Here is a 22,606-nt window from a genome sequence, read left to right as displayed (position 1 = left end):
GAAAACCTTTTCCCAAGGCAGGATCAGCGATACAGAACTGACACAAACTACCATTAATTCTTGAACACATTGTGCGATCGCGACCAAATTTAGATCCACATGTGACGTAATTTCACTTATCGATGGTGCTGCAGCAACATTATGACTTTAAATAGCTATAACTCACCCTTACACAAAGCCCTGATGATCCCAGTCGAATTTAACTTTTCTCAAAGAAATCATGTCATCATTTGTTAGCTTTTCTGTATGTTTAGCTGTTGTACAGAAGTGTGTTCTTTATCCATTAACAGAGATATAAACCTTTGGTCCTCAAACAGGCTCTTTGATGTTCAAATTTCAGGCAATCAGTGGTGATGAATGAAGGAGAGGAGGTGAAGCAGAGGCTTCTGGCTCAGAGCCCTAGTTTAGATATGGGCTAGTAGCTCTGTAGGTCAGAGTGTGTGAAGAGGAGAGGGAGAAGGGGGAAAAGGAGTGGAATAAGGGTGGAGGGAGGGACAGCACAATAAGATAGTGTGCCACTGTCAGATGCCTCTTTCTGTAGCCTCAGCAGAGAGAGGGCGGGCGGCACACGCTGCCTACAAAGAACATGGATGTGTGTGTATGTGTGAGTGTTGGGGGGTCTTTGGTGGTAAAAGAGCCTTGAAAAGTGTGCTGGTGGGAGGAGGGAGACCCCTGTCTTTCTTTCTTCACCAAAACGTGATCCGAGCGTCAGATTCCTCTGGTGCTGCACATCGGGAATGTCCATATGGTCTTGGCTGGTAAACAGCACACGCCTTCTCTTTGTGCGCGATACAATGGAACATCTTCCTTTGTTTGGTTCCTTTTTGTAGCATCAAAGAGCCAGACAGCAGCCGCTGTCAACATCACAATGAAGGCTCTGTGTGTGTGTTGTGTTATGTCTGTTTTACTAGTAAAATTATTCCATATTTTTCACATCATCAAAAATTCCCAAGAAATGACTTGAACCAACAATGTGTTCATCATATTAATTCATCTCTCAAGCCCTTTGGATGTATCTACTCTGTCCTGTGGCCCACTGGTTCCTACTGAAGTCAGAAACCTTTAAAAACTGCTCACAAATATACGGATAAATGTTTTAATAATCCTAAAACGGCCATGTGCTGTAGTTTCTAACAAGCAAACCGGAGGAACCCTCTACAGCACTAGATTTATCATTCGATAAAGTGACTTTGGTCTGACACTTCTTTCAGTGTTCTTACTCTTTCTGTGTTTGTTAAAACACAACAGTGATGAAGCGGATATGCAGTTCATTAGAGCCAAAATGTGAAGGGAGCATTTGTAGCTATAGCCATCGTAGCTAAAGTGACAAAGAAAAGGCCTTCAAAATGCTTAACTGTGTCCACATAGCATGTTAAACATAAGCAATGATGCCGTCCAGGTTTTGAAGTGGAGCATCTTGATAGTCTAGTGCTTAAAACGTATGTGTTGCATAATTGGTTTGATTTCACCTGGAGAGCATTCCTGTGTGTCATCCCATCTGTCTCCAACATCTCTGTCAATAAAAAGGCCCCAAAAAGTCTGCAGGAAGTGCAGAAACCACCAGACAAAATATTTTAAAAGCCCCAGAAGAACAAGAATCTCACAGATGATCACAGATCAGTTCTGTGCCTCTGCAAGATCAAGTTTTCCTTTATGATTTGGATATCAGCAAAGTAGAGAAAGAAGAGTCAGTTCGTTTCTGAGTTTCCTCTGAGCATCAGATTTATCTGTCCCCAGGACATCCCCGGACCTTTTCCCTCTTCAGAGAGGACGGCGGAGGGCTTACAACAACACACAGCTTCCCTCTGATCCACTGCTGACACTGCAGACCTGAGCTTTACCCTGTGTGCGTGCGTGCGTGCGTGCGTGAGAGAGATACTCTCCATCCATTCATCCTTTTTCCCAGCCAGGTGCCCCTCTCCGCCACACCAGGACGACTCTGTCAGAATGAGGGCTTGTGGGTCAAAGGTCACTCATATGTCTGGTTCAGAAAGAGGAGGGGCATCTCACAAAAGTGCAGCGTTTGTTTTTCCCATTAGCATTAGCTCGTCACGCTAATGAACAGCGGCACATGTGGCTATGCGATTAAGAGGGAATCCACTTCGAGGGCCCCTCGGTTCTTCAGCTCGGTCGTATTTCAACAAGAGGAGCTTTGCAGAGTTTGGTGATACGAGTCTAAACTTTCCTTGTGATTGGTCAGGTTCCACTGGATACATCTGATCCTTAATAATCATAAAAAAGCATGGCAAAATTGTTCCTGTTCTGTATCATGATACATGTTGCTAGAAAAAAAACTTGTACCCACTATTTTGGTACTGTGGTCACATCCAAAGCCAAAAGTATGAATAGACCAAGACAAAAACCTCCAAACATACAGCTAAGACTCAGACTTTCTCTCTAAATTCCTCAAATTCTCTGCTAATTCGCCACAAACACAGCAGAGCGGAGAAACTCCAGTGATTAAATATCCAGCTGTCGGCTGAGGGGAAGCACTGTAGCAACCAGGAGCAGTAAACTGAACAGGTCAACAGGTATTAACGTCTCTTCTGACTCTGCTGTCGGTCACTAAAAAGCATCAATAAACATGCTGCTTTACTGGCCTCCTGGGTGACTGCAGCCTGGCTGCAGGTACAGCTTTCTGAAACCCAACGCTGCAGAGTTTTCCATGCTTTCAGGCCAGCTGAGACCCTGCTATTGGTCAGAGAAAGGTCAGTGCCATGACGATGCCATGGTAACAACAGATGGGAGCTAATACAGCTTCCTGTGACACAGACATTATGTGACCTCAAAATCCCATTTTCATGAGATCAGAAAATATCATGAACATAAATCATCTGTCCGTGATCTCAACAGGCTGTCAAGGAGTTTTCTCAGTGATTTCTATCTACACAAACACATCCTTGCTTTGGTTTAGGACCTTCCTTCAGAACATACATTTTCACATATCAGTGGTGGATCTCATCAGATCTCTGCCAGACTTTCGGTCTGGTGTGGTGATCTCTGCCATCTTTGATTCACTGGCGATGTTTTTAACCCCGGTTTGAAGTATTTGAATGGTTTGAGTGGAGTTAATTGTTGCTGTTTGTTCTCCTGCTGCAGGGTGACCGGGTGTGGTTACGGGAGGATGAGCAGTACCTTCCCAGCACTGTGTCCTCATGCTCTGGAGGTGTTGTTGTCTTTGCCACAGACTACGGCCAGGTAAGAACCTCTCAACTTCTTTTCATGTGACCCTCTCTCTGAAAGCTAGGGTTGAATCCCATCAGAAGACATGGTTTATCCAGCCTCATAAACTTTTCCTGTGTTTTGACCTCAGGATCTTAGTTGTGGTTTTAGTTCCTGGACCCACTCTTACTTCCTGTTTCCCATTAAGTTCATGCTTCTGATGGTGAAGGAGGCATTGTAGTGGGATTTCTGGTTCTGAACAATGGTCAGACATGAGGCTTCAGGCTGAAACAACACGTGTACGTCGTCATTTAGGTTACAAAAAGGCACTTTTGCTGCCTGTAAATTTAGATAAGCATCGGGGAAAGGATTTCTTTAATCACTGTTGTTTAAACACCAAGCGTGTGACCTCCTGACTAGTTTAAAAAGAACAAATGAGAGACATGAAGTGAGGGAACCAAGACTGCAACCTAACTTCATTTGGTATTTTTTTTAAAGTTAGCAACGTACTAAAGCAGAAAAACAACTGTCACATGACAAAGAACGATTACAAAGAACAGCACTTCTGTTGTCTCGTCTTGTCCCAAACCATGTGATCACTTCTTATTTCATTATCGGTCTAACCTTCGTCATATTCGCAGTGCTTCAGATGTGTTGAAGTACCACAAAGGAAGGTATTAAAGGCACTTCTACAGTTCTTTGTTTTCCTTTCTGAGGTTTAGAGTTCCTCTGATTAGCTACTTGTCTATTCCTCAGCTGACCTTCCTGTCTTTCCCATAACTGTTCTGACATTGACAGATTTTTCGTAAACCTCCATGAGAGCAACGGCTTAAAGAGGTCCACTCATAATTTGGGATCAGCTCAAGATGCGACAAATCCCCTAAACCCCATATGGTTCTGCGCTCCCTCCTCGGCCTGTGAGCTGTTAGAACAGCAGATGTAGACGAGGTGAAGGACATGCGAACAGGGTTTCTGTGTGTTTTATCTGTGTTTTTTGGACTGAATCTGAGTCGACCCATCAACCAGATTTGAGGCTGGATTTGCCGTGACACATTTGGTCGTAGGTAGCTGTGATCTTTGCTCTGCAAGGTGTTAAACTCCACAGATTTGAATTGACTGTAACGTGTTATGAGTGCAACAAGAAGTGTGTGCCTTCACGCAGTGGAAATGTTTTGCTTTTGAAGCTTTGCTTTGACTCTAAACACTAAAGCGATCACGTGGAAGAGAGACCTGCATCAAGCTGTGTTAACACACCTTGTAGTTGTGTGTGATTTCTATGGAGCACACACATCTGATCTGCCCTGCAGAAAACACAGCTCTGCTATCAGCTGGTTTACTCCTTCAACACACTGAAAACCCACAAAGTGTGCTGCAGGCTCTTTACGGATGACATTATACTCTATGTATGATACTTTCCTTTTTTTGGGACTTTGCAGAATTCAGAATGCTTATTATCTGCAAGCCTGATTTTAAATGAGTTTAGACTACTAAGTCTAAACTAACTAACTACATTAACCAGAGCCTTGAATTCAGGCCAACAAACCAGGAGCCGTGTGAACTGTTTAGGTGGATTTGCTCTCCACCAGCCTGCCGTGCTGACAGCTTTAACAAAGACTTCCTGTGTAGCCGCTGGGCAGCAGAGGGTCACTCTCAGAAGACGGCCGCTAAATGTGAGCGCTGAGGGATTTAGGGTCATGTTGAGCCAGCGTATTGTCCTGAAGATTTACTGGCAGATTAAGGCATTCTTATCTCCTGGCTGCTACTCACTCGGACTCTGTTCGAGCTGCTGGTCACTGAAGCTAATGACCCTCCACGCCGCGGTTTACGGCCTCGGCCAGAGGATGCTGGGGGTTGGTGTTGTAGAGCTGTTGTAATGCTTCAGCTGATGTTTTAACCACACTAGTGGTGTCACTGTAGGGCTGTCAATGTCGGACTACCTCTAGCACGACCATGAGGTGCCATTTTTGCTTTACAAATGTCTTGACAGTTATTGGATGGATTGTTAGTCATGTGCTTCAGAAGTTTATGTTCCCCTCAGGATGAATTATAACAAATTTGTCCAAAACTTGGATTTATTACCAAATACCTGCAAAGCTAATGAAAATCCCATCAGCCTCAGCTGTGCTATGTGTTCAGTGCTAACGAGCAAGCTAAACCCAGATGGAGGATAAACTTTAACGGCTAAACATCAGGATGCTAGCGATGTCATTGTTAGCCTGTTAGCATTTAGCTGAAAACATGGCTGTGTTGTTGTCTTCTCTCATCCTGTTTTTTCATTTCTCACTTTCTCCTCTTGTCTTTTTTGTCTCACTTTGTTAAATATTTTTCATCTTCTTTCCCGTTTAGTCTTTTGTCTCCTCGTCCTCTGTCTGTTGTTTTTCCTCTTGTCTCTTTTTTAATACCTTACTCCTCTTGTTTTTGTGTCTAATCATTAAGTTGTCCTCTTCTGTTTGTGTCTACCTTTTAATCCTTTTCTGCTCGTCCTCCTCTTTCAGTTGGTCTCTTCTTGTTTGTTTTTTGTGCCTCACCTTTGTTTGCTTTGTCTCTTGGTGTCTCTTGGTGTTCTCTTCTTTGTTAGCTTTTTGTCTTTTCCTTTCTTCAGTTCCCTCGTCTCTTCTGTCTTTGTTTACACCGTCTTTTTTTTCTTATTTTTTGTCTGTTCTTGTTCATTTTTTTCTCTTTTCGTTTTCTTCCCTCCTCCGTCAATTTAAGTCCTCAGTCTGTCCTCGTTTTTTTAGTCTCCTGTCAATGTCGACTCGCTCGTCGGCTGTAAATAACTCTGACAGCATTAGCGATCATGTGCTCAGGCAGACTGGGAGCTTTTAATTTGTTCAGCTCAGAATTGGGAAACAAAGGCAGCACGAGACTCTCACACTCAATCTGTTTAAGAGCTTTGAAAGTATTAGCATTAGCTGCTGAAACTCATTTTGACGTCAACTCCAAGCAGCAAACTACACTGAGATGAGTGTCAGATGGACGGAGCAGCCTTACAGGACCATCCTGTAACAGAAAAGTCACAGGTTCAATCCCTGAAGCAGGTCATACAGTGTACAGTACGCAGTGTGTGCAAGACCGTCACCTCCAGCTGCTCGTTTTAGGAGAATCATGAACTCATGATGTAGGTGTGTGGTTATTGGTTGGTGTGGACATGTGTGTGTGTGTGTGCGCGCGTGTGTGTTTCTTTTGTGTCTGTCTGTCATGTTGTGTGTTTGTGAGGATTGTGTGAGGATTGTAAAGACTGATGCATAAGTGTGTTTCTTTGTTTGTGTGTGTGTGTGTGTGTGTGTGTGTGTGTGTGTCTGCTAGCCGTCTGTTGTGTGTAACTGGAGATGGACGTCACCTGTTCATCTTAGGAGCAGATGTTGGTTTTTGTGAGGAAAGCCAGTGCTGGCCAATCAGATAAGCACACCGCTATAAACCCTGCCCACTTCTGTGTGTGTGTGTGTGTGTGTGTGTGTGTGGTTTATATTGACATTGGAAATAGTTTGCATTGTGCTGTATGTGTGTGTGAGTGTGTTGCTTTATGATGTTGAAGTGAGAGGATATTCCGGTTTATTAAAACAGGATGTTTGCTGTATTTTCACTCCTGGAGCAGCGAAGATCTTTCATCCACCTGATCGACTTTTTATTTCAGAATTAGATTTCTCTACTTGCCAGGCTGCCATGACATTAACAAGTGTTAATATTTCTGCTTCACAGGATGAATCCTAATAAGTTTGCTGGCCCTCCAATCTTTCCTTAAGCGCCTCCATCTGGCCCAAAATTTCTCCAGATTCCAAGATTTTTGACCCTTTAGAAGATTGAATAAAATTGACTGAGCACATTCCTCTTAGAAAGAACTTTTCTACTTTGGACTAAAATGCAAATAAAGCCATATCAAGATGATGTCAAGTTTTTAAATGTGTCACATAGCACCAGTTCTAAAATAGTGGGCCTTAATTTTCCTCGGGGAGACAATCAGGCCTTTATTTAGATTCATGAGAGACTATATGCTGTATGTACAAACTCAATGCTTCTCACTCTCTCTGGTTCTGCTTTGCTATTTTTATTTTTTGTTAAGCTACTGTAAATGAAACTCAGCACTTCCTCCAGATGTTTTACATTTTTAGCCTCTTGGCAGCTCCAAGGGCCAAATTCCTCTTCTTCCATGACATGCTTTTAATGTGAAACATCATTGCAGGAAGTGTTGAGTATCACTGACAGTATCTCAACACTGCTCTGTGTGAGAGTGTAATCTAGTCACGAATCCTTGAAATCTGATGAATCTGATGATTTTTGTTCCCAAAAGGATAATTTTAATGATGCTTCAATTTCTTTCTGGTAGTTGTTAGTCCCCTAAACGATTGACTGTTGTGAGGTGTTGTGTGCTTCGCAGCTTTAAGTGGTCTAGAGTGGTTAATGCGGCTGTAGGTTGACAATGTGTGTTTTTATGTGTGAGTCTATGTGTCGTCGGAGGTCGCAGGGTTCCTCTCGTCTTGCTCGAGTTTCAGTGTTGTTGACGGCGCAGACATCCTCCTCCTCCTGAGCTGACTGCAGGACAATGCAGCAGGAGATGAATGGTGATTCAAAGAGCAGCTGCTGCTTTTGATGCTGATGATGACGATGTGTCGGGTGGTGAAGCTTGAGGCAGGCGGAGGGTTACCTGTTCAGCTCGCCGACAGAAAGAGTGAGGGGGTGAGAGGGATCATCTTTCCCTCCTAAAGACACAAAATGAAGAGTTTCATTCCTTCTGCTTTGTCATTTGAGTTGTTATCAAATGTTATTGAACTTTTGATTCTCCACCTAAAGGCCTACAGGTGTTTCTGAGGCTACAAGTCTTAAAATCTGAAGATGCTTCAGACTTTTTAATGAAATGCATTTAGTCCAAAATTAAAAGTTCATCCCAGAGGACAGTCTGTACATCATACGACACCCTTGAAGTCTGAGGTTTTGTTCTCATAGGCAACGTGAGGGGACTGACAGTTAACGGACATGAAACTGTCCTGGTTGAATCGTCACTACAAAACATGAAAGATGTTAGAAAATATGTGCATCTTTGTGAAAGATGGGGCCAAATACTTCCTGAGCCTCTCTAGAGTAATTAGATAGCAATAAATCCAAAATGCTGACAGTCAAAGTACTTTGGCCATCAGCTACACGTGCAAGACAAAATAGAATCACGAAATCTCAATATTCAACATACAGGAAATACAGCGTTGCAAAGATCAACCTGCTGAGTTGGAGTTAAGAACGTGGATGCGTCTAGCTGATACACTCAGATTGACCTGTGAGTTCATATGTCAGTATCAGGAAATATGAGCGATGACCTGCCACAGTGCTGAAGCACAAAAATCCATATTAGCTTCTTCGGTCACTCTCTGCACGTTTCGCTGGTTAACAATCTTCTAATTGCCCGAACATGAATGTGAATTCACTTTCCTGATCCACATAAGTAAGAACAGCAGAGTTTATCCTGACTGATCCAGGAACAGAGCCTGTTGATCCGAGGGTACAGCAAGGACTCCCCCACCTCCTCTTTGTCTTTAGTGATGCTGTCTAATGGCTTTGGTTCGCAGAGATTTACTCCTGTTAGCATCTGTCGCTAGGCTTAGCGCCGGGCCCCACGGCTTTGTTTTCGAGGCGTGGACCCTCCTCATCGCCACAAAGACAACTGGACCAATTAGAAACCTAATTAGGCCAAAGCCAAAGGACAGCCTGTCCTCTACTGATGCCTGCTGGGACGGGGACTGTAATTCTATGAATACTGTCCATGACAAAAAGAGAGAGGGAGACACGCACAGCGCAATTCTGTTTTTCCCCAGATCCAATGAAGGGATCTGCTCAAAACCTGGTCCATAAGGAGAGAGTTTTCCCAGTTTGGTTCACAGAGTCCGTACTCGTCTTACTTCCTGTTTTTAGATTCATGAAAAAGTCACTTTGTCCTGTGTTGTGTTTCAAGTGGTGAATTTTTGAAGGAATAGTTTGACAGTTTCAGAAATTTGCTCATTTATTCATTCATTGCCAAGTTAACAAGTCACTGCACCCAGCTTTTTCCCAGTTTCCAGTATTTATGCTAAGCTAAGGTAACCTCTGCTAACGGTTGCTTAACGGTTGGTCTGTCAGTCTTTTTATCTAGCTTTTTAGTTTCCCAAAATGTTGAACTATTCCTTTAACCTTGGCGAGCTCTGAAACATTTAATCATGCTTTAGTTGCCGGAAGAAAAAGATGAATGAAGTTCCTTGTCATTAATTATTCAATTAGAGAATCAATTTAGAGCTTTTTTTTTTTTAGTGTACAAGTACAACAGGAATATCTGATGTGATCAGAGAGCTGAAGCTGTGTTCGCAGTAGCTCACCTTCCTCTCCAGGACTCCCACTCTGGCTGTTGACTGTAAACAGTGTTTACCCTGAACTGGTCCAACAAGTCAGTTACCTCTGTAGCTGTACCTGTGTACCTGTCAGCGAATGTAAAGAGTCTTTAAAACAGTGCATCTCATTTCTTAAAGCAGTTCGAGCCATCCAGGTCTATAACAAAGTATATTTGTTAATAAAACTCTAATGTTTGATTAACTTTCTTTTCAGTTTGGTTTAGCTCAGTTTCAGGTGTCTCTGGTATTTTTGTCTTTTTACCACCTGGGCTGACCCCCGGAGCAATAAACCCTTCAGAACATGCAGGTTGTGAACGCAGCGTTAATAAGTCACCGCTGACAGGACTCGATCACATTTCATCCATCTGAAAGACGTTTCTGTGACGTTCAGTTTCCCCTGACGCGTCACCGAGGCTGGAATGTGACAGATGAGGCCTGGCAGGATGTTGGGGGAGTTTTTGGGTGTTAATGTGTGTTGTGTGTGTGTGTTGTGTGTTGTGTGTGTGTGTGTGTGTGTGTGTTGTGTGTGTGTGTGTGTGGGGTCAGATGTGATTGCCTCCTCCGACAGAGACCGGCCTTCTTCAGGAAGAGTCTCCCCAAGTCGCTCTGTCACTGCAGGTCAACGCCCAGCCACAGACAGCCCCGAGTCCTGTGTGTGTGTGTTTGTGTGTGTGTGTGTGTGTGTGTGTGTGTGCGTGTGTGTGTGCGTGCGTGCGTGCGTGCGTGTGTGTGTGTGTGTGCGTGCGTGCGTGTGCGTGTGTGTCTTCATTTGTTCACAGTATTAATGGATTTGAAGACATAACGTTTTGAAGTTGGTCACATTTTAAATATTAAAAACTTTAGTGCTGCTCAGAGCCAAACATCTCAAACTGACGTCTTGATTAAAGTCCTCCTGGAGCTGAACCACAACATGAATTTGTAATAATTAGTCAAGTAGTGGGCGAGAAGTTCACATGGTTTCCTTCATATTTTGGCTTTATCTCCTGAAGGTCTCAGTGGAGGACATTTAGGAAGTTGAATCCAGAGTTCATCTCAAATGATTAACTCTCCAGCTGATCATGGGTAGGTGGATATCAGAGCAAGTGCCTGCAGCGTTTTTCAAGAATAACGTCTTCATGTGATTAAACAGAAGTGACAGTAAAGCTGCTTGTAGAGAAGTGCCGTAAGTGCCTCACTGAAATAACAGCTGATTATCCCGCTGAAAGAAGATGAGGAGATTTGTAGGTTGCAAACATTTTCCCAGCCTCCCACGTGGCTGCAAGCTTAACAAGATTAAAATAAAACAAAAATAAAAGCATATTGCTGCAACTGAATTTATGTTTCTGAATAGATTTTGAAGCCATTTGAAAAGCGAACATCCCCGTAGTTGAAGCTGAGAACCTCAGATGTTGAGATACGCTTGTGACAAGGCGTCATGATGAGACGTTTGAGACGTGGTAGAAGTCTGACGGTATAAAACCTCGCTGAAGAATCACAGAATGTCAGTAACAGAGACCATCAACGCGACCTAAACAGACTCCGACAATGAGGACGTCTTCAGTGTCGCTTCAGGCAAACAGTTGATGACTTGAAGTTTGATCTGGTCTTCTGTTGATCCTCTGTGATGCTGCAGTGACGGATCATTATTTCGAGCAGACCCCCCTCAGTGAGCTCTGTGCATCCTCCTGCAGGCCGCAGACCTCCTGCCGAGCGATGATAATTCGAGGCCTTCTCTTAATTAACCTCTCTGGCTCTTCCTTTTCACGACTGGACTGTCCTGTGGTCTAAACAGTCATGAATGGAGGAATCTCTGCAGAAAGCGCTGAGCTGATGTTACTCAGTGACTCTAGAAAGCAGATTGAAAGAATAGCTTCTTTGAATGTTAAAGTGGTTTTCTTCAATATTCTTATATTTTGAAACTCCTTATTTGTTCCTCAGTGTTCGTTGCTGTGAGAGTTCATCTTTTCCAGAACTTCCTCTATTTACTCCAAATGAATCTGAACATAAACTGACTAATTAAATTGTTTCTAACTGCAGAAAGGAAATGAACTTTTAGTGACTTTGTTCCAAAGCTACTTGTATCTGAAGGACGAATATGTTGGACTTTGTTTGTCTGGAATCTGAAAGCCTCATGATGAATAACAGGAAATTCTCACTTGTACCTTTAACATCTTTTTCACTCGAACCCTCTGAGTATCTCAAGCTGATTCAGGACATTTTCATATCTCGTTGGAACCAGACACATCTTAGAAAGATAAACTGTCCTCTTGACTTGATACTGATGTTGAGGTTGAGACTTGTGTTAAATGTTGTGACTATAGTTTGAAGTCCTCCTTGGAACTGACCTTGGCCTGAAGACTAAATCTTCTTAAAAGGAAAACGTTGAACACTTCAGCACAGAACAAGAAGCTGAATCAGAAGAAGCTGCTTTTCGAGACGTGTTTTGGTGTTCTGCCTTGATGTGGATTGTTTTCTCTCTGTTAAACTGGCCAAACATGACATAAACATAACAATTTCCTCCTCATCATCTCAGGCTGCTTGTATTTAGGTTGTATTATTACAAGGCTTCCTTATATTTACCCTTATAGACATAGTACGGTAGATGTTGGCCTACTCAAACTGATATCTGAATGGTAGTTTGCATGGACGTATAAAATGCAAATTAGGAACCACAGCTGTGCATGTGAAGCGTAGCAGCATGGTGGTTAATGCACTGGGAGAAGCTTTGGTTGGTGTTTCTTGAGAGATGCATTAGTATAACATGTAGTTTGTGGGTTTGGCTGCTAAAGCGTTGAATAAGTTACATATTTCAGCTTTGGGTTCATGCACAGCTGCAAGAGTCAAGATGAACAGTCAAGATGTGTGAAACTAACAGGTTTAAATGGAGCCTAAACATCGGTAAACAGCGACAGTGTAATTGCCAGTAAGTGTGCTGATCCTTCACAAACCAAATGGATTGGTTGATTGTAGATATTAACGAGTTATCTGTCAGGTTAGTAAAATCCCGTCTCCTCAGTTTTTACACCATGCCCTGAGCTGATAACCTGAAACAGTAATGAAGCTCTATATAATATATGTTTACATGATCTGTGTAGATAGATTGAGATTGGAGTGATCTTTGAATGGTTATCACTGGCTTTTTCTCGTTATTGTTGGACAAACGCTGCACAGACAGTTTTGTCCTGCTCAGCCTTGTCCTCAGACCCGGGTGGTGAGCAGCCATCTGCTGAAACCCTCATCCAGCTCCTGACTTGCTGTTTTCATCAATCCAGAGTCATATTTACCTCAGCTATCGACCATATGTCACCTGTGTGGAAGGTGGCAGGAAATATGAGCTGCGAGGAGTTTTTTTTTTTTCAAACCAGGAGAGGACGGCTAGTGTTCTGCCCAGAGGAGACGATTAATGTGCTTCCACACAAAACCACTGCAGAGTTTTAGTTGTGAGCTGTACTTGTACTTTGCACATCATTTTTGGAGACTTACTGCACTTCCTCCAGGACATTTCAGAGGGACACATTGTGCTTTTTAACCCACTACATTTGCCTGATGGTTGAAATTAAATAAATGTATGAAATCTGGTCTCTTTTACACATGAGACCTTACGGTGAATAACATGCAGTCGACCACAGACAGACAGCAGACCTGGAAGGCCTGTCCTGCTTCCAGGTCTCCATGATGGGGTGGAGGTGGTGTGGTTCAGGTTCTGCCTGTCACCCAGAGCTGCTCAGCACCCTCCTGGATCCATACTCTTCACTTATGCTTTACTGTCTACATATATTTGTCATCCAAATTTGTATATAGTGTAATTTTTGGCTGACCTACACTTCATCCCCTCTGTTCTTGCAGCCTTTTCTGTCTTTCCTTCCTGCTTGTCTCGTTTTCTTCTGTCCTTTATTTCCTCATTTCCTTATTTCCTCATCTTTCTTATTTTTCTACTGTTTCCCTAATTTCCTTTTTTAAATGATCTTAAAACATGAAAATGCCCTAAACTGAAGACGTGATGTTTTCATCTAACAGCAGAATGAACTCTAATCCTCATCCAATCTGTACTTTTACTTCAGATGCTACAGTAGTGTACTGCTCGTTTGATTTATTCCTTCACCACTGACAGCAGCCTTATTTCACCTCCACCTGGCTTCACTCTTGTATGCATGTCAATAGATGATATAAGACAGCATCTGGAGTCAGAGTACTGTTTGTCTTAATGTTTTCTGTCGTGATCCAGCTGTTTTCTGCATCATTATCACTGCCACACAGACCCGTGTGTTGCTAATGTTGTAATGTTTAAAATGTGATGTTGGTTTAGTGAATCTGGTCCATGTTTGTCTGTTTTCTGATTCAGGTGTACACCTACAAGCAGAATGCACTCACCCGACAGAAGGTGCAGCCCATGCACCACAGCAGCATCAGAGGGGTGGAGGACATGGCGACCCTCGAGGACCTTCACGATGGCGCCATCATGCACAACCTCTTCCTGCGCTACCAGCAGAGAAACATCTATGTAAGTTTCCTACAAGCTGTGCCACACTGGCTGACTTTCACACTGATTCAAAGAACACTGGACAGTTTTCTGTGCTGCCGACTTTCATCTTTTGGTCTGACATGAGAGTGATTTGTACTGAGTCTGGTCGAGGCCTAAAAAGAAGATACGAGACGAGCGGCTGCAATTTAGCTGAGAGGGGAAAAAAGAGATGATGAACCAGTTGCTTTACAACATGTAACAGGCACTTCAGCAGCGATGGAAGAAGTCAGCTGATTTTGAGCATTTGATTTACATTTAATCGACTAAAGAAAAGAGACAAAACATATACGAAGTACATGGTAAAGGGAGGGAAGGAGAAAATGGTCCAGCAAAAAATCAGAAATAAAATAAACAAAATAAGCTTAAAAAAGTGGAACAAGTAAGGATAAGTTTTTACAAAATGAAAGAAAACAAATTGTGAATATCATCTTTGACTTAACCCACAGTTTTCTATAAATACTGTTTCAACATCCAGAGACAGCAGTACAGTAAATATCTCCAATGAACCCCTTTATAGAAGCATCTAGATCTCACTGCCAAATATAAAGCGTTATGAGGTTCATCAGTACTCATGGATTTTCATAGTACTCTTCACATGGATTTGTGTCCAAATTTAAGTTTAAGAATGCAGAAATAGACAATATAGACAAGAACACAAAAGAAAAAAGAAAAACACAAAAAGTAAATTGCCCTCAAATTGGCTACTTAGCTTAGCCTCCTCCGTTGGCCTGAAAGACTCAGGTGAACGACATAAACTTCATTTAATGCCTTGAAAAATGGCTTTCTGTTGATACTGATGAGAAAACATCAGATCTGACGCATGTGAGGGTGAAATCTGGGAATGGAGAGAGCCTCTGACATCAAAAGCACAAAACAAACTCACCTCTATCTGCAGTATCAGTGCTCGTGCTCGGTCTGTCGGGGTTCGCTGCCTTCTTTAAAGGCAGGAATCTCCCGTGTTTGGCTGAAGTTGCTCAATCATTATGTAACAGCAGAGATAATGGTCTAGACGCAGACGAATGCAAGGAGGTCGTGTCCTTCTGGAATGATCAGTGTACAGTGATGTCCCCCGTGGACATCCTTTCAAAACCAGTTTGGCTTTCTGCCCCTGATTTATTACAAGCAGCAGACAGCGAAGGTTGAGCTCGAGGTTCACTGGTGTGAAATACACGTGTGGAGTTGATTGAAATGATGTTTAAGTGAGTTGAGTTGAACACACGATGTACAGACACGTGTGCAGACACAGCAGGTTGTTCTCCAGTGGTTTTACAAAACAGGATCCCGTCTGACTGCTTTTTTTTTCAGTTTCAAAGAGTGCAGCATGATCACAATGTAGATTAAATTGATATTTTTTTATAGTTTCGACACAGAAAACACTTTTTAGAATCTTTCAGATCATTTTCTGCAAAAACAAAAATCCAAATAAGTCATTTTTTTACCTTACCAACCTAAAAAGTTAATTCTAGACACATTTATCTTGTTTCTTTAGCACATCTGGATTATAGCGCAGTGTGCCGTGTCTTGAAATTTGGATCTGCTCCTATTGTAATTAGCAAATTTGCTCTGCTAAGGTAGATGTTGATAGTCTGTAAATAACCTTCACTGTGTTCATAGTATAGGCAGATTCAGAAAAAATAGTCCTGAATCAATTGTCGAAGTAACTGTAATGATGAAGCCTTGGTTAGAGATTAGCAGGGAACCCACAAGACAAACAAAAAAACAACAAGAGCTAAACGAAAGAAAGTAACTTAATGGAAAAAATAAGAAAACGGAAAAAGATCAAATTCAAAGTGAAAAAAGCCTGATCTAATTTAACATAACTGCAGGTAAATGCCTCAAACAGACCATTTCGAATGTTCATTAAAGGGCAACACACACTGACAGCATACAGGCTGCACATGGACTGAACGTTTTCTGTCCAGACCTCCACACATCATCGATCACATCCCCGCTGGGCTCTGCGCTGTAATCTGACTACTGTCTGCATGGCGCTGCAGCGCTCGCTGTCAGCCTGCCGTCCTGAACATTTCCCTAAACGAGGAGGATTAAGTGGCTCTTTGTAAATAGACATCTGCTAGTTGCCATTCAGTGGGATTCAAAGTCTGAGCTTTGGCTGGTTCACTGTCACATTCTTGATATTAGTCCTTCACAGATTTATGCTCACGAGAACTGTCGTGTTTCAGACTATGTTTTCAGGCCCGACTTTGAAATGAATTATAAGCTTTTCCAGTGGTCCTGTTTTCCCTTAGTTCTTTCTAAAATAACCAATTGTGTCTCTGTCCACATAAAGCATAAAATAAAATTCAGTTTCTTTCTGTTGCATCAGATCTCTATTTTGAGCTCTTGTGGTTCCACCATGAACGCTGCCCGTAGTCATTTTAGATGCAGCTATTCTTTGTGATACGGATACAACGTTTCTCTGCGCTTGAGCTGACAGAACGTTTTGGAATGAAAAAGAGTCGGGGTCTGTTCGGAAAGCGTTACGATTTTTATTACAAAACACTACTTTTAGCCAGAAAAAGGGCTCCTCGTGTTCATCAGGCAGTATTCCGAAGAAACCACTAATTATACACACAAACAGCTGATACTTAATTGCTTTGCCGGGATTACTTTGTGCAGGTGCCCCCCCAAAAAAACAAATGTCTTATTTCTGAAAGAATTGCCTCAAATTATACCTGACTGAGTATTTATGCAGGTGGTTTTCAGTTGTTTCAAGGTACATAAAGAGATTTAAGGTATTACTGGAGTGCAGTTTGTTTCTGATGTTTCCACGACTACAGTGTTGTCCTGGTGATGAAACCCAAACTAGAGAGATTTTCAGCCTTTTTGAATCCAGGTTCGCAACCTGGACAGAGCTGAACGTAGCTCCTTGTTTTGTAGCCAGAGCAACAGGTTGCCAAGCGAGACGGAGGATGAGTCGAGTCTGGGTTTGTTTGGTTTGACGCTGGTTTGGGAGGCTGGTATTCCAGCGGCGGCCTCACTGGGAGTTTGGCAGGAGCTAACGGGTCCTGGCTCGGCTCTGATGGCGGCCGTGTTGTCCAAGCCGTGAGACAGAACGGTTAACAGCATGTTAGATTTGCAGCTAAACCACATCGACTCTGAAAATAGAGAGCACTGTAGCTGTGACCTCTGACCCTGTAGGAGTCCACCTTTTCCTTGTTAGCCTCTGTTCCACTAGCTTTTGTAACTCAGGACTTTATATTTCTCTTTGATCAGTCTTTCCAATGAGCTGAAGCATGTTTTCGGAGATTTTTGTCTAAATTAAAGTTGTATTGAGTCTTTGGTGCCTCCAGAAGGAGCTGTGTGATGACTGGTGAACGTCCTCAAGTGATGTCACTTGAGTCAGCATCATTTGGATCTTAAGACTACAAATTTGTAAATGAAATAAAACTGGAGGCGTGGAGTTTGAAAGAAGTGAGCTATGAGCCGGCCCCTCATCTCTGCTCTGTGGCTATATTAGCCACAACTAGCATAGCACAGCTGAATCTCCCACCAAACTGCAGTCAAGTGTTGCATTGTGGGTAATGTAGGCGACATGTTTTGACAAGGAAGAAAAATGTGTTGAATAAAAAGACGATATGTCTGGTTCTGCAGCATGTATTTTGATTTTTTTTCCAACTGCGGATGGATTGTTTGTTGGGGGTATCACAGCTCAAATTAAAGAGTCGGCAGCAGTAGCGGTCGGTGCATTAGCAGCAGCAGTAGTAGCATCAGGAGTGGCAGTATGGCACTTTTAGCAGTAGGAGAATGGTACTTTCATGTTGATAAATCTATGTTATCAGAGCCTGTGCTAACAAAGTAATTTATTCCACACTGTCCTGCTTTACATTCTGAGCTAATTAGCAAACAAAGCAGCTCTGTTCCTGCTGGTCCCAGTCACAGTAAAGGAACCCATGAAACTACTGTATGGCCTAGAAGACAAAGAACTATGTAGGACAAATAGCTCTCAGCCATTGCTGTCTCGTTTTGTACTTATGGACTAATGAACAAACCTGACCCAGCACTTTCTCCAGCAAAACAAGGCGGCGACAAAGGCAGCCTTGTGCTCTCTGCACGCATTAGCCACAGTAACCTTTGACAAATGCCATCTCGTTACTTTAATCACATCTGAATGCTCCCGTATGGTCGAAATTATCCAATCAATTCATCACAGCTGCCCAATCTCCACTCTGATGGGGCTTTTTAAAATTCTTTCTTGGTCCAGAAGCTGCAAAGAGGGAAAATTAGAGGAGAGGGCCGTGATGTGGGCCGTGGTAAACCTAAGGGAAGGGCTAAGAGCACGCTGCTGAAGCCAGAGAGCCGACAACAGTTTCTAATACATCAAATGTTAACCAGGCTAACCCATCTATCTGCTACTCCCAGCAGGCTGACAACCCTGTGAAGTCCTAGCTTTAAATAACAGCTCATTAAATGTAGAAATAAGTGGACATTTAAAGGTGGTTTTAAGGAGACAGAGCAGTCATCTAACATAAACTCTTGTGCAAGACAAAGAAAAAATGTGTGTGAAATCACACTTGATGTGTTTCAGTCGATAAAAACAGATTGCAGTGGGTTTTAAATCTTAAATGCTCACCACTTATGATCTCTTGGTGCCTCACGTTTCTTTGTCTGCATATTTTGGCTGCAAGAAATGAACTTTGTGATGATGTACACCAGGAGATGGTAAAGATTTGTCATCTGCCACCTGTTTGTCTGCACTGTTTGTACAGAGGCAGCTTTTCCTTTAATATTCCTGCTCACATGAGGTCATTGTGGGCAGTGTTTCAGCGTCTTGAGCAGGACTGCTGTTTGGTAATATTGGACTTACAGGAAGAAGTACCTTGTATTTCCTACTTTGAACAAAAATATAATGTCCTGTATTCATGAACAATTTAGAGACTGAAGCTGCAGACACCATATAAATCAATCATTTAATGCCACATCCAGTAGCTGCTCATGGACCGCTGGATGCTCACTGCACAGTCTCACAGTCACTGTTGCTTCAGTGTCATCAGATTATTGATACTCAGGCTTATGTTTGTCCATTGTCTGCTTGTAATGAGATGGTGTGTGTGCAGGGCATGGGGGGGTAATGCAGTATGCAGAGGTTACACTTCTCAGACGGCTCGTTTTGACCAAACAGTCACAGGAACTCTGTGGGCGAAGCGCAGGTGATGTTTCTGGCTTCCTAACACGGTTCTTAGGTTCCTGGAAAAGTCCCTGCGGTGAAAAAGGGGCAGAGAGAGGTGAGGTGACGGGCTAACGCATGAAGTGAAATGCATCAGAGCGAGGGGCCCGGTGTCATAGCCTGTCAGGGGCCCCCAAATTCCAGACAGCACCCCTGCTGACTTCTGAGAGAATTAAATAAGAATTAATGACGTGAACTTTTAACAAACATCCACCAAACAAAAACATGAGTATCACATTTCCTTACATGTTGCTCTTAGCTGCTCAACATTCAGCTGATTAAAGAAATTGTAGCTTATTTTGCTGTTAGACTCTATCTTAAGTGCTTTGGATAAAAGTGTACAGATGGTTGAGCTGTTTCAGCTGTGGTATTCAGTCTGTTTATGTTCTTTATTGTTTAAGGCAGTTATGATTTAAACTGCACATGAAAGCAACTAAAAGTAAGGAGGTTAAATATCAGAGAGCGCATTTCAGATACATATTTTAATTCTACATTTTCTGGAATAACAGATCAAACAAACTTGAAAAAGTATATATCATGTATCATCATCGTCATTATATCATTATCTTTATCAATCTAAGGTAATTAAACATCGCAGAAAACTTGACTTTCCTAGTAAGCCTTATTTTCATCAGAGCAAATTGGCTTCCAGAAAAAGGTCTTGCAGACACGAGTCCTCTTTTTTGGGCAGAATGTTGCATTTATGATCATTAATGGTGGGTCAAATGCAAGGTTCATGAGTTATAAAAGTGTGGGCAATCCCAGCACAAAGTGACTAAACGACAGAGCTGATGCACCGTCTGATGATGGGGAGGCAGAAATGCTTTTTGTGTCTGAGGTCTATCAATACATTCCTTTGTGTTTAGCAGTGTTTGACGTACTGTAGATCTATAGCAATGATCACAATGTTATTGTCATTTTTTCTAGCTTTCATTGTGATCATTTTTGTGGACACAAACTAATCTTGAAGAACTTTGGGATCCTGAAATGTTTAGTTGGGCTCCTCTCTCGTTGTTTGGCTGGAAAACTGAAGCTAACTAGCCTGAGCGCTAATTTCATTCTGTGTTAGCATTACATAGTTGAACAGGGAATCTAGCCTGGGGGCTACCAGACTGGTGTGTGTGTGTGTGTGTGTGTGTGTGTGTGTGTGTGTGTGTGTGTGTGTGCAGTCTTTAGCTGCTGTGATTGTAACCAGCTGTGCTGTCGACTGGTGGCCTCACTCGTCTCTTCTGCAAATTCCAGTGGAAGCGCGCGCGCACACACACACACACACACACACACACACTCTTTCTCTCTGACTTGCTCTGTATCCCTGTACTGTCCCTCATTCATACAAACACACTGACACATATTCTCTCATTTTTCTATCACACGCTGTTCTTTTTTTCATCTCACCCCATCTATATTTTTCTCCCAACCCCCCCTTACCTCTACACACACACACACACACACACACAGACACACAGTCTCTGGGCATTCCAGTGTCAACACCTCTCCTCCTCTCTGTCTCTCGTCGCAGCAGGGGGTCGGTCAAATCAAGAGCTTTCCATCTTTTCATTCCTACCCAGGAGCTTTTTCTATCTCATATTTTTATATGTATATTGCATGATGTCAACTAATGGCAGGAAATTCCTTCACTGGGTCATTTGTCTCAGATTACAGCGCTAAGTCTGCATTCAGACCGGCTTCAGCCCTGCGTCAAAAAGAGCAGCCTCCTCTCTGATTAGAATGGGGCCGGTAGGCGACAGTGGATGTGCGAACACGGGGGCTCCGGAAAACAAACGCAGGGTCGAGCTGTAAGAAGGCTGCACCTGGCTCAACTCGTGCCACATCACAACATGACTATTAAGTAAGTGAGCATAAAATGTTTCAGGCTTACTGATAAGGATCTCAGTCACACCATGAACCGGCACAGTTAAAGCTGTTTTCATGTCTTTAGCAAACACGTGCTGCAGGAAGCTTGATGTTGTACTAACTGCTCGTGGTCGTGCTTGTGGCTGGTTTTCTGGTTTTTAAATCTAATGATAGCATCCTCCGTTTTTAAGTTCTCCAGTTCTCTCCAGTCTTCTTCAAAGGTCAGCAATTTTTTTATTCATTTTTTCAAGTAGGCCCAACAGAGTAAATGCCGTTCATCATACAGATGCCTCGTGCTACAGCTCCTCAGACACAAAGTGCTGAGTTTTTAAGTCACGTGTTGTCGGAGCAGCGAATTGTCCACATCCTTAACTCACACTTCAACTTAAACAAACAGTCCTCAGCGCTCCTGTGCAGCACGACTCCCTGACACTGACTTGGCATGACCGTGCAGAATCGAGCAGCGCATGTGATCACGATCTGTGTGTTTTCAATCTGCTGCGTGTTTTTCATGGAACACTTGGACCCTTTGGGACACTTTCTAAGCATTTGGATGATGGTGAATAACCTCAGCGCACACAAACACAGGTGGCTGTAAAGACAGTAGCTGTGGACATGAGATGACAGGTTAGAGACGTTTTCTGAAAATTCTGCAGCAAAAATATTTTTCAGTTTTGTCAACACCTTTTTCTGTTTTGCTCGCACAAATAAAGTTCTTTCACACCAGACATTAAAAATGTGGCACTGACTCAGCTGGTCTTATACTGAGGTTGAGTTTGTTCCATAAGGGAGATAAAACAGTCAGAATCTTGACAAAAAGGATTTTTTATATATAGGCATTTCTATACATTAAGAAGTGGAGTTTAAAGTTAATCTCCAGCAGCTGCGAGCCAGAAGCAGCCACAGTCCGTGGACGTTAGGGGTTATGGAGAAGGTGGACCCCCACCTACAAAGGGTCTGATTTTGACATGGGAGACTGCAGTTAATGTGCTGTCTCCTACCAACAGTCAACCCTGGTTTGACCATAATCTGTCCCAGACATTAACCGAGTAGCTTTAGTTGACTAAACTTAACCAAACCGTAACCGTGGAGGTGGCACGTCATACGACTGTGCTGCGTGAGTCATTTTGGGACACATGGTTTGTTTTGGAAGGCACTCACCGTTTTTTTAAGAATAAAGCTCATACGAGGTCTCGTTGAACAAAGACTAAAGATGCCAGAGCTCAGATTAGCAAAGGTGGTGGAGGGTTTGTGCCGCTCTGTGCTTCTCACACAGGACGAACTGCTCATAGATCTGCCACAGTCTCTGATCTCCGCCAGCTCGGTCAGCTTCAGCACAGAGCGGAATCAGTCTCGTGACTCGCTCGACTTATTTTAACGAGTCCGTGTGTCTGCTGCCGGCTCGCTGACAGACTGCGACAGCCAGCTGCTGCTCCACTTTCCCAGGGTCTCGACTCATAACTGAGAGGTGCAGTGGACGCTGCAGGAGCCTGGCGTGTAGAGGAGCCGATTGACCAGAAGGTTGTTCAAACCCGGATTACAGTTGGTGAAAGAGTAACCTGCTGATCACCTCAT

The 22,606-nt window shown here is 43.0% G+C and overlaps 1 protein-coding gene across 2 annotated transcripts in view; it reads left to right on the top strand.

Moving 5' to 3' along the window:
- Positions 1-22,606, top strand: part of myo10 (myosin X) — a 120,340-nt gene that overhangs the window by 32,060 nt on the left and 65,674 nt on the right. For both annotated transcript variants that reach the window (XM_041948486.1, XM_041948485.1), the window contains exons 2-3: positions 3,100-3,198; positions 13,831-13,989. In XM_041948486.1, coding sequence (XP_041804420.1) covers positions 3,100-3,198; positions 13,831-13,989 — 258 coding nt within the window. The remainder of the gene's footprint in view (positions 1-3,099; positions 3,199-13,830; positions 13,990-22,606) is intronic.

This window comes from Chelmon rostratus, chromosome 12, assembly GCF_017976325.1.
Source record: "Chelmon rostratus isolate fCheRos1 chromosome 12, fCheRos1.pri, whole genome shotgun sequence".
Classification (NCBI taxonomy): Eukaryota; Metazoa; Chordata; class Actinopteri; order Chaetodontiformes; family Chaetodontidae; genus Chelmon; species Chelmon rostratus.
Note: the sequence above shows the minus strand (reverse complement) of the source record. Positions and strands in the feature narration are given on the sequence as shown.